The 13,203-nt window shown below is 35.7% G+C and overlaps 1 protein-coding gene across 1 annotated transcript in view; it reads right to left on the bottom strand.

Annotated features, from left to right (window-relative positions):
- The window catches only part of UGGT2 (UDP-glucose glycoprotein glucosyltransferase 2), a 107,429-nt gene that overhangs the window by 35,995 nt on the left and 58,231 nt on the right, over window positions 1-13,203 (bottom strand). The window contains 5 exon segments of the mRNA XM_037528633.2: window positions 3,336-3,460; window positions 6,539-6,670; window positions 8,046-8,252; window positions 10,886-10,980; window positions 13,105-13,203. Coding sequence (XP_037384530.2) covers window positions 3,336-3,460; window positions 6,539-6,670; window positions 8,046-8,252; window positions 10,886-10,980; window positions 13,105-13,203 — 658 coding nt within the window.

Genomic DNA, 13,203 nt, shown 5'->3' with positions numbered 1-13,203 from the left:
GTAAAGTGGCAGGATACAAAATCAACACGCAAAAGTCAGTAGCCTTCCTACACACAAACAATAAATCTGAAGAAGAAGAAATAAAAAAAAACATCCCTTTTATTATCGAAACAAAAAAAATAAAATATTTGGGAATAAATCTAACAAAAGAGGTAAAGGACCTATACAAAGAAAACTATAAAACACTGTTAAAAGAAATAGAAGAAGACACAAAGAAATGGAAAGACATCCCCTGCTCATGGGTTGGAAGAATAACATTATTAAAATGGCCATCCTACCAAAAGCAATATACAGATTCAATGCTATTCCAATCAAAATTTCAATGTCATTCTTCAAAGAAATAGAACAATTATTGATGAAATTCATATGGAATCACAAAAAACCCCGAATAGCCAAAGCTCTCCTGAAAAAAAAAAAAAGAAGGGAATGGAGGCATCACACTCCCAGACTTCAAACTATACTACAAAGCTATAATCATCAAAACAGCATGGTATTGGAACAAGAACAGACATACAGACCAATGGAATCGAATAGAAAATCCAGAAATAAACCCACAGATTTATGGTCAACTAATCTTTGACAAAGGAGCAAAGACTATGCATTGGAGCAAAGAAAGTTTGTTCAATAAATGGTGCTGGGAAAACTGGGTCGCTACATGCAAAAAAATGAAGCTTGACCACCACCTCACACCATACACAAAAATCAACTCAAAAATGGATTAAAGAACTAGACATAAGACCTGAAACCATAAAATACATAGAAGGAAATATAGGCGAAACACTACGTGATATTCACATCAAAGACATCTTTACAGACACATCACCCAAAGCAGTGACAGTGAAGGCAAAGATAAACAGCTGGGACTACATCAAATTAAAGAGCTTCTGCACAGAAAAAGAGACAATAACTAAACAAAGAGAAATCCCACTGACTGGGAGAACATTTTTGCACACAACACTAATGATAAAGGACTGATCACAAAAATCTGCAAAGAGCTGATGAGACTCAACAACAACAAAGAAAATAATCCTGTCAAAAAATGGGCAGAAGAGCTAAAAAGAAACTTCTCTGAAGAGGAAATGCAAATGGCCAACAAGCATATGAAAAAATGTTCAACATCACTTGTAATCAGGGAAATGCAAATCAAAACTACCATGAGATACCATCTCACACCAGTGAGAATGGCACATATTAAAAAAACTAGCAACAACAAATGTGGGCGAGGGTGTGGAGAAAAAGGAACTCTTCTGCACTGTTGGTGGGAGTGCAAACTGGTCCAACCACTATGGAGAGCTGTGTGGAGATTTCTGGACCTACTAAACATAGAGCTTCCATATGATCCAGCAATTCCACTCCTAGGTACTTACCCAAAGTGCCGCGGACCAGCACAGAGGTGCAGCACCAAAGGACACAGAAACATCAATTCCATAGAGCACCTGCACCCCTATGTTTATAGCAGCACTGTTTACAATAGCTAAGCTTTGGAAACAACCCAAATGCCCAAAAATAGATGACTGGATCAAGAAGATGTGGTACATATATACCATGGAATATTACTCAGCATTCAAAAAAGATAAACACATGCAATTTGCAGCAACATGGATGGCGCTGGAAGGGATCATGCTCAGCGAAATAAGCCAGAAAGAAAAAGAAAAATACCGGATGGTCTCACTCATAGCAGGAATCTAGAAAACTTAAATAAGGGACCAGGAAAATGAATAACTATAAGAAAGTGAAAATCAAAATCAACAAAAAACAATGAACCAGAGACACTCTATGGGTGTTAGGGGGCGGGAGAGGAGGGATTGGGGTCAAAATAAGGGGGTTGCAATTGTATGGGGAATATAAAAATAAAATTTATTATTAAAAAAATAAAATAAAATAGGTGTCTGTTGCTTTTAAAATCATTTTTTTTCCTTCTCAATGATCCATCTTTTTTTAAAAAAAGGATGTATTTATTTATCATACCAGAGCTGGGGTATAGGTCAGAGGTGCAGGAAGGTGAGAGGATTCACCAGAGACAAAGTGGGGAGCAGAACAGGCAGACTAACTGAAACACATTGCTGAGGGAAACAGCAGGCGAAACAAGAGAGGTCTGCCCTGCCATGTGGGTTAGCTCCCCGTCAAGGATCGAATTCATGCTGCAGTAGCTGTCTACAGCTTCATAGTGCTGAGACTCAACCCTTTGCCCCACCAGGGAGGCCCCAATGATACCATCTTTAAACATATAAGTGTTTTCAACATAGTTAACCAATTCTTGCACAGCATGATGAGAACATATACCTTTAACTTATGGTCAGATTAAAATGATCATCAATTTATTTAATTACAAAACAACTTGCTTAGCATTATTTGCATGCATACCATTTAAGACTATTAAAGCAGACATGGCTAGAGTTAAACATACAGGTTTCTGTTGTTTTGGTGGTGGTTTTATTTTGAAATGCAGCTTTAAGGTAGCTAAAATGGCTTTCCAAACCTACTCAGAATTACAAATTACATATAACTTTTTACTGAAAACATTTTTTATTGAAATATAATTGATATGTAACATTGTATATAGTTGAGGTGTATGTAGTGATACATTTACACAGGTGTCGTATATATTACATATACCTATCTTTTTTGGTGGTGGAACAACTAAGATCTAGTTTTCTTTTAGCAATTTTGAAGTTTATAATACAGCACTGATATCTATAATGACCTAATGTCTATGGCATTCGATTCTCAAGACTTATTTATCTAGTAGTTACAAGTCTGTATCTTTTCACCTCTCAGTTCCCCTGTCCGCCAGCCCCTGGTTATCATCACTCTGTACTTTATACTTGACCCAAATGAGGTTTAAAAAATCAGCTCTGAAATGCTAACATTTTCATTACAAAATTCAACAATTACTGAATTAAATGCTTTTCAACATATATTGGGCCTAAATTATTTCTATATATTGTTTTTATTTTAAAGTCTGCTTAGTTTTATTCCATTCAAAATAGCTGAACTTATTATTTAATTCTTATTATAATTTTGTCAGTTTTTAATATTTTAATATGAGAATCATGCACACAACTTTTAGGAAAATGGTTACTTCCTAGGGAAGAAGGATAGTGGGGTAGATGGTAAAAAATCAAAGAGTAAGATCAAGATAAATAAAATATTAACCTCTGCTGCTTGGTGGGGTTGAATAAATGGGTCTCTTCTGTTATGCCTTTACTCTTTGTATGTCTTTTATTCTATCTACACTTGTGTATGTATTTGAAAGATTTTTCTAATCTTAAAAAAAAGGAGATGCAAAACAGCAAACCCCCAAAAGAACTGTTCTTACAATTTTAAATACTTACTTCTTTGAGTTCATGTCCATATTTTCAACAATTCCTTTAATTTTCTCTACTGATTTAGTAAAGGTTATTTTTTCCAATAAATAGAAATCTTCTGCATAGAAATTTTCATCCAAAGGTCCTACAAACTTAAAATAAAAGTACCTGTATTATCATATAACTACATTATATATATTATCAACTACATTATCCTAGAAGGTACCAGTTTGGAACAAATTATCTCATCAAATAAATATTTACTTAATTAAAAACTAATTAGAGATTAAACAGATGGAACTATGGCACTAATCCCACCAAAGGAAACAAGAAGAAAAAAAATTTTCTCACTTTGATATTACAAATAACCATTGTGTAAACACCAAAGTCAAAGTGATGAAAAAGTAACTAATTATTTCTATTTGTAAGTTTCACTTTTTTTTAAAGATCTATTTATTTATTTATTTATTATTTATTATTTTATACAAGCACTGGGTACAGTCAGAAGTGCGGGAGGGTGAGAGAATTCACCAGAGCCAAAGCAGGGAGCAGAGCAGGCAGAAGGACCGAAGTTCACTGCTGAGGGGAGCAGCAGGCGGCAGGAGAGGTCTGCGCGCCATGTGGGACCCTCCTCCAGTGGCTGGGGAGCAGCCGGGGATCGAACTGGCGCTTCAGAGGCTGTGGGCAGCTTTGAAACCCAGCGCTCAACCACTGCGCCACCGGGGAGGCCCTGTAAGTTTCACTTTTAAACATACTTTCAAATACCAAAGTATGAAAAAAATTATCTGTATTTTGCAGACCTTTTGATTTCAATTTTCTTTCCTTTTCACCTATAAATTGTAGTCTATACTATGTAAATACACAAGCAAGGCCTAAAAGAGCAAAAATCAAAAAATGAATCACAGTTACTTATTAATGCCAACCAACCTTCCTCTGAGGTATAAACGGCTTTGAGCACAGCAAGGTCATGTAAGTTAGCTTTAAACCAGTAACTGCAAAGGGAGAAGTTGTCAAATTGTCACATACCTAATTTCTCAGGATGGATATCCTGTAACAACCCTACCATTAGCATTTCCTCAGAAAAATAACACATGACATCATCATAACATGATGAACACAAGTTATGATGCAGAAGGTGAGACTGACATATTCTTATGCACTACACAATTATACTTAATGACAAAATTGTTTGTCAAACACAGTATTTTTTTTCTTGTTTAGAAGACCAGAATTAAATGGTTGCAGCAAATTTCCTCACTTTCCTTTTATCTGCTTCTGCAATTAATATTTTCTCAAAATTAATGAAGTTTAGTTCTTGTTCACAGGAAAGGTGGTATTAGCTGGAATGTTGGCACTACACCTAAATAAATGTTTCACCTTAAACATGAAACATGAACTCTTAAAAAATACCAAAATAGGGCTCAATAATACCAAATTATATATTCCATCACCTTTAGACTTAGACTTATTATAATTTTAAAGCTGTTTTTTGGATTATGAGTAGGACAGGCATGGAAAAAGTTAAATTTTATCTATGGTACCTCTAGAGACTTGAGCAGTTTTGTTAATAATTTCAAGAAATAATATCTCAAATAATTTTTGAAGGAAGTACCAAGATTGGTGGTCTGTACTCATTAAATTCACCAGTGAACCAGCTCGACTGCACATACACAAGGTCCAATGTATGCTGGATAAACAAGTGTCTCAAAGCTACCAAAAGTTGAATATTTCGATAATATTTGTGAAATAAAGTAACTTCAACAACATAAATTAGGCACATAATGTCCAATTTGAGGAAAGGAACATTAAACTTGAAAATCAGTATGATAAACCTTTCTGGTGCTTGCATCTTTTTTTACAACTTGGAAATGTGACTTTTCAGTTATACAGAATAAGTGATGAAACAGAAATTAAATTATCTCCTTTGTCAGTTCATTAAAATGTTAGAAAACTATTAGAACATTCACCCACAACTGAGCTCTCTACACTTGTGATAGTTTCATCAACTGAGCTGAATGTATACTCTCGCTGAGGGTAACACAAATGTATTCACCATTTCTCATGACAGTGATCAAACAGTTAAAGAAAAAACAGGAATTATTATTTACTGAAAAGTTACCTGTGCTTGGAGTTGTTCTATGTGTTTTACGTATGAAAGTTATTTAATCTGACAGCTCTTTAAAATAGACTTTTACCATTCCTATTGTCTAATGAAAAAACTAAGTCTCACAGAGTTGATATAATTAATGATGGAACTGGAATATGAATCCAAGTTTGTCTCATTTTTCAACAAAAACCTCACTTATGTTTCCTACTCTTTGCTACTCCATGTCTTTCAGCAGTGTGAAATGTGATTAAAAAAAAATATGTGCTTATAGCAACAGCAGTGAAATTTTATTTAATATTCAAGATGTGTAAATTTTTCATTCTTTAGCCTATCAGTAAGAAAGTATGAGATAATCACTGCACCTCAATTTTGATTATTTATAAAGAATTTTAATTTTGAACATGTTCCAACTTTAATGTAAAATCTGATCAGGTTCAGAATGAAGATTGACTCTGAAATATCAGGACTATTTCAGCATTAAACTGGTTCAATTATAACTATCTGCACAACTGCTGTCATTATTGTGTTTGATTACATTATTCTGAGGCAGACTAACAAGCTAAGTATTAGAGTTTAAACTACAGTGTTTATTTTCTTACATATTATACTTTTCTATTCAAATTACAGTTCTACATACACAAGGATAATCAAGATATCAATTTCCTATTAGTCATCATAAAGAGGGGACCTAATTGCATACCTATGTCTGTTACTGAACATAATCAAACATAAAGAAAAGCCACGAGAAGCAAAAGCTATCACAATTGTACTCTTTACATCTACTAAAACAGCAGTTCTCATTTGCAGTTTTGTAATAAGCCCTAAATTCTTTGTTCTCATGTTTGTTATACTTATGTTAGAACAAGGTAAAAGCGATCCTCACAGGCACACTCCTTTGTGGATTTAATGTTATCGCCCATGTGGGAAGGCAGTGGTGAAGGAACCACAGTGTGCCCTGAATGGACAAGTCAGCTCCCAGTTTATTTACGTGGAGACCCGCCTGGTATGTCCAGTACTTGAGCACCATCCTCTGTGTGTGTTGCATTCAGTGTGACAGAAAAAAGTTTGAGATCTGCTGTATCATAGTGTCATCGAAAATGTGAGCAAGTGCTTTTCTACTTACTTTCCCATTGCTGACGACACCGATTTCTCCAGGACTCAATTTAAGTACATCTTGACAGAACAACTGGTGAGTTCGGAAAATATTCACTCCAATAGTATTGTATTTTTTCTCAAAAGCACTCTTATCCACCCCCTACAGTATAAGTTAAAGATGATAAAACTATATAACAAGAGAACAGTGAGTATACTACATCATCTTAACGAAACCTATTTTAATTAATGTATTAATATAAAAGTGAAAATTATAACATTTGCAAGTCTGGTTACAAGCAGATAAAGTGTATTCATTCTTTGAGAATTTCAGGTGGGTTACTGGTAAGTAAAATGCTAGTGAGCATCAATTTAAATAAAATTTAACATTAAGAAAATGAAATGTTTTTTAATTACAAACCACAATTTTGGTGTACTGAGTGGGGGAAAAAAGTGCTTAAAAAAGGAATGACCATACCATGATCTCAATACCATAAAACTAATTTAGTAATAGTGAACTCACATTCTAAAAAATGTAACTCTTCGTCAGAGTCAAAAAATTTGTGGACACTCACAGAAAATAAAACACCAACAGGTGGCTTACATTTTCGTATTAAGACATAATTCTCCGTATCAGTACTTATCAAGCTTTAACGCGCATACAAATTACCTAGGTGCCTGATAAGAATGTAAAATCCACTTCAGCAGAACCAGAGTGGGGCTTTAAATTTCTAACAAGCTCCCTAGGGCTCCTGTGCTGGCAGAAATGCTGCCCCTGCGATGTCTAGTGTGGTGGCCACAGATGCTTATTGGCAGGAAATCTCTGAGCTTGCTGTGAATAGTGTGGTGATTGCTCAATAGTGTTGATGTTTGAATAATACTATTCTTTTCTTTGGACGTTGTTGTGTTCCTGAACCTGGTATATTCTCACAGACTTTCTACGGCTTGATTTCTCATTTCATTCTGAGCTCTGCTCAAAGGCAAACTTGTAGAGATCACTTCACTGACTACTGCAGCTAAAAGAACATTCATACCCCAAACTCTCTACTCTCTGACATGTCTTCAATCACTTCTCCAATACCAACACTTTGTCCTCCCCACTACACTGCAAGCGCCACTGGAGCAGGGGCTCGATCTGCCTTCTTCACAACCTTACCTCCACCGCTAGAGGAAAATCAATAAATATTTAATAGATTAATGAATCTTTATTCTAGAAGATCATTTTCTACGTCTAGCATTTCCCTGTACTGGACTTCTTCAGTGAAACACCTGGTGATTATTTCCATGATCCTTTCACTCTCATTTCTTCACATAAGTACACACCCTAACTAGGATGTCATCAACTTTATGGATCATGAAGTAGTAGTTGAAACATATGAGACTCTATTTGTTAAATGCCTCTATGCAAAGCCACATCACTTATTATTCACAATTAAACATGCTGATAGTTTTCAGTAGCACAGTATCTCCAAGTACACCAACTTATACTTTAGAAATATGCTACAGATAATCAGTTATTATTTCAAATAGCTACTGACCTCAGTAAGGAATGTTTTAATTTTATCTCCAGAGTAAACAGCTCTCGCAGTTTCTTCCTTTGACAGCTTCCTGAGAAAGTTTTTCAAAAAGCTGTTTTTCTGCGTAAGAAAAGCTGCCAAAATTCCTCTGGAAATAGCTGTGTTCTCTTCATTTATTTTTGATGTAGGGTTATAAATAACCCCCAACCGACTATGAGCACTGGCTTTCTGCAAAACACAAACATAGGTGAAAAAGATCAGTATTCTACATATCTTTTCACATTTGAATTTCTTCCTTTCGAATCAAGTTCTTCACTTCACCATAAGTATCTTTCACCGTCAAAGCTGACTACTGAATGTGGTATATCACTGAATTAGCCAAAAGCAATCATTTTAGTAATGCTAATTTAATTTGCCTCACCTCTTCACATGACTCTTTTGTAATGCAATACTTTTTTTGAACCTCTTTAGGTGTGTATGAGATAACACACATAAAAAATACACAAAACAAATTTTAACTAATAAAGTACCATTCCAGTCAAGAAATAGGGCATTGTCAGCAACCCAAAGGATTCTCTCATATCATACCAATTTTAATACATTTGAATTTTTATAGAGACAACCACTGTCCTGTCATATGTGGTAACAACATTCTTGCTTTTCTATTTTCCCAACTAAGTTTGTATTATTAAACATTTATTTCAAATATGTACTCTATTTCAAATGTAATCACTCAATACACATTCTTTTGTGCTTGTTTTCCACTCAATGTAATGCTTGTGACATTCATCAACACTGTTTTGCACCATGATATGAACAGACTCTCTTTACTGATGCTGAACCTTAACATGTGATTTCTGTAGCAAAATCATTAAAGATACTGTAGTTTCTACCTACATCTCTTTACCACTCATTCCAGGAGATACAACTGTCATGTTGTGAGGAGACTAAAGCAGCACTAAAAAGAGGCCTATGTGGCCATGGAATGAAGTATCCAATTAATAGTAACTGGAAAACTGAGGCTTCCTGCCAAGAGCCATCTTAGGTGATCCTCCAGCTTCCCTCAAGCTTTCAGATGACTGCAGTCAATCATGACTGCATCCCTACAAAACCTCAAGCCTCAACCCTTCAGCAAAGTCACTCCTGAATTCACAAAACCCAGAAACTGTGAGAAAATAAAAGTTTATCGTTTGAAGTCACTAAGTGATGGGATAATTTGTTACATAGTACTAGATTTACACTTAGCTAACACAAAACAATTTCATGCAATTTTGCTTATGTTTCTTAGGTATTTTTATCTAGACAGACTTACACCTTCCTTTAGAAATACAGACGTTTGTAAAAGAACCCTTTCAAGTAAATATAGAAATGTATCTTATAGAAATATGTAAGTTTGTAATTACTTAGTAACAAGAAATTAAGGTTGACTTATGGCTTAAAATATTCTTTAGTAAGAAAAATGGAGTTTTATTCTTAGAGAATGAAAATGCTGCCAAATGTGATGAAAAATTGTTCTTACAAACAGTTGGTAAAATGTTGATGTGGGTCACTGAGGTTTCTGTTGGGTCACTGAATTTATGGTATGATCTAGAACCATTCCCTTTAACAGCCATTTTTTAAAAAAGATTTATTTATTTATGCATACAAGAGCTGGGGTACAGGCCAGAGATGCAGGGGGTTGAGAGGATTCACGAGAGACAGAGTGGGGAGCAGAACAGGCAGATCTACTGAAATGCACTGCTGAGGGGAACAGCGGGCATGACAGGAGAGGTCTGCTTCACCATGTGGGTTGCTCCCTGGCTGGCTGGGGATCGAACTCATGTTGCAGAGGCTGCGGACTGCTTCATAGTGTGGTGCTTAACACCTTGTGCCACCAGGGAGGCCATAACAGCCACTTATAACCATTATGTCTGAGTCCTCTTTGGTTGCTACAGCAAATACTAGAGACTGGATGCTTTATTAGCAACAGAAATTTATTTCTCACAGTTCTGAAGTCTGGAAGTCTGAGATCACAGTGCCAGCATAGTGAGGTTGTCGTGAGGGCCCTTAACCAAGTGTAGACTGCCAATAAGACCTATCCGCACATGATAGAAATAAAATGAGCTAGTTTGTAAACCTCTTCTTAAAAGTCCCATTCAAGAGGACTTTACCCTGATGACTTAGTTATCTCCCCCAAAGGCACCAAATCCAAATACCATCATCACATTGGGGATTATAATCAAACATATGAATTTTAGGGAGGCATAAACATTCAGTCCATAGTCAATAGCTAACATGTATGCCCAATAGCAAGGGTTAGGAGAGAATACATAGGTCAGAAATCAGGGGAGACAAATAGGGTTTTCTTTTGCTGCACCAAAAGTTACCTGTTTTACATGGAGACTGAATCTGAATTTGTCTTAATTATCTTTAGCACCTTATTCTAACCAAGTAAAGGTAATTAAAACAATAACATGGAGAAGAATAAAGATTTAACACAAGTTCTTTACACTGCTTTCTCAAAATTATGACAAATTAAGATTTTCATAAAAAGAATATCTAGGGCCTCCCTGGTGGCGCAGCGGTTGAGCGCTGGGCTGCGAAGCTGCCCGCAGCCTCTGCAGCACCGGTTCGATCCCTGGCTGCCCAACGAGGGTCCCACATGGTGCGCAGACCTCTCCTGCCGCCCGCTGCTCCCCTCAGCAGTGTACCTCGTCACTCTGCCTGTTCTGCTCCCCGCTCTGGCTCTGGTGAATTCTCTCACCCTCCCACGCTTCTGACTGTACCCAGTGCTTGTATAAATAAATAAATAAATAAATAAATAAATAAATAAATAAATAAATAAATCTTAAAAAAAAAAAAAAGAATATCTAGATACTCACCATATGCTTTAATGCATTAAAAAGCAGTTTTCTCCCAGATGGTTTGTCAAAATCAGCAATAATCCAGAAAGTAACTGGAGAAATTATGCTGTCATCTGAAGTTTAAATAGTTTAGTCAAATTAATTCTTTTAAAACTCAAACTAAAAGGCACTAGGTGTTTTCAGTTAACAAGCTACTTAAAATTTTAAAATCAATCTTTCTGAAAATAAGTATTACTAAAAATTATACATACTCACAGAACAACAAACACAAAAATGCTTCAAAGGTCAAGTAATTCATTATATACGCTTTTGTAAACTCAGACACTGAAAACAAAGAACAGCCCCATAAGGACTTGTCTGCAGGACACATTTACCTGTAGATAAAATGTGCCTATCATGGTTCTAGGGTTGGCAAGCAAGACTTCCAGCTATATTTGTAAAAAAAAGTTGGTACTTACATCCCTCCCATATTCAAAACCAGATATAATCAACTTATTAGTGGATACTGAAAACAACCATATTTTATTAGTTTATGATTCATTTACTTCAAAATGTCTAGCTGTCATTAACTTGCTCTAATTCATTGCTCTAATTCATTTCATTCTAGTTTTTCTTTGGAAAAACTAGAAAATTTAGAAGCTGGAGCAAGAAACAATTAACTCTGAAATCACAGTTAAGTGGGTATAACACCTGAAATTGTATCTGCCTGGTCATCACTAAAAACTGTAGAAAAATTAGTCCTTTGGATTACATGACCCACATAAAACAATTGTAAAAAATTTGCTATACCAAAAACTTACTACTGAATAGATGTTGAAGTTATTACAAAATCAGTAATATCTGACTATACAAAAACTGACATTGGTTAATGAAAGAAGTAACAAAGGAAAACACTGATTTATTTGCAACCTTCAGAAACCACTTACAAGAGTGAGGCAATAGCACAATCTTTTCAAAGAAAGGGAGGACCTCCCTGGTGGCCTGTGGGTTAAGGATCAGAGCTCTCACCTTTGTGGTCTGAGTTCGATCCCCAGCCAGGGAGCTAACCCATATATAATGTAGCAGATCTCTCCTGTCTTGCCCACTGCTCCCTGTTGCAGTGTATTTCAGTAAATGTGCCTGTTCTGCTCCCCACTCTGTCTTTGGTGAACCTTCTCACCCCCCCATACCTCTGGCCTACACCCCAGTTCTTCTATGCAAAAAAAAAAAATTAAAGAATTCTGATGCCCTTCTTAATGTCAGGATTTTACCACCATCACAGCTAGTAAACTGAGAAATATTTCTCAAGTGCTAAGTAATTTTCTCACAACTCTATTACCCTTTTACACATTTACACAAAAGCAAATAAAAGGAATTTGTTTCTCAGTACTTATTTAATTACAAAGCAATTAACCAACCAAGGGGCACCAACTATTCTGATGCCCAAAGGCAATGTTCAGAATATAACTCAGAACCTGATAAATGCTTCTCTCTCTTCTTTTGATTCCCAATTTCTCTGTCTCTTTTACCAATCACTTGAAACATTTATGCCCTCAGCCTGCCCTAACATGGAACTATATCTTATTGTTGGATTTCTTACAGACAGATCACTTTATCTCATCTTATATCACCCTCATTGTTAGAAAGTTACTGTTTGCTATACTGAAAAAAATAAGCTTTCTTTTATCTTTTATTTATTGGCACACATTTTTTTCTCTAGAGCAAAGCAGCTCAAACAAAACAAAGCAACCAACACCCAACCAACTCTAGTGGTCTTCATCTATTTGGAGAGTTCATTGTGCCCTCACAAGCCTGCAGACTATGCCATCCAGGTTAAATTCTTATATCCAAATATGTTCCTGTCATGGTCCTCTACTTGGGACCAAACCTTTAGATGCTGTTTGATCAGTGTGCAGAACTATTCTCTATTGATCCAGGAATTACACATGTATCCATGCACCATAAGATCAGATTACATAGTCCTGAAAGAACTTTATTGCTTTCTTTAAAAGGTAAAAAATGGAATAAGGGCAAAAAACATCATGAACTCTTCAGCACATATGATTAGCTAGGGCAGGAGGCATCATGTTCTTAACACAAGGCTTAAAGTCTTAACAAGTTATAAACTCTCAAATTGAAAAACTAGGTCTCTAATCAAGTATCAATGAATGAAAAAATATTATGCAAGCACCTTACTAAAAACCACAAGTTTTTGCTACTTTAGGAATAATTTCAGAAGAATAAAATATGCTTATTACCTTCTTGAGTTAAATAATGCAGGTTCTTTGCAATTACAGCACTCTTATCTTGTGAATCCAAGAAAAAGAAAGTGGAGAAATCTTCCACATCGGCAGTTA

The sequence above is a fragment of the Talpa occidentalis genome, unplaced genomic scaffold (assembly GCF_014898055.3).
Source record: "Talpa occidentalis isolate TD23 unplaced genomic scaffold, MPIMG_talOcc4v2.1 talOcc4.5, whole genome shotgun sequence".
NCBI lineage: Eukaryota > Metazoa > Chordata > Mammalia > Eulipotyphla > Talpidae > Talpa > Talpa occidentalis.
The sequence above is the reverse complement of the archived record's forward strand: the minus strand, read 5'-3'. Positions and strand labels throughout refer to the sequence as shown.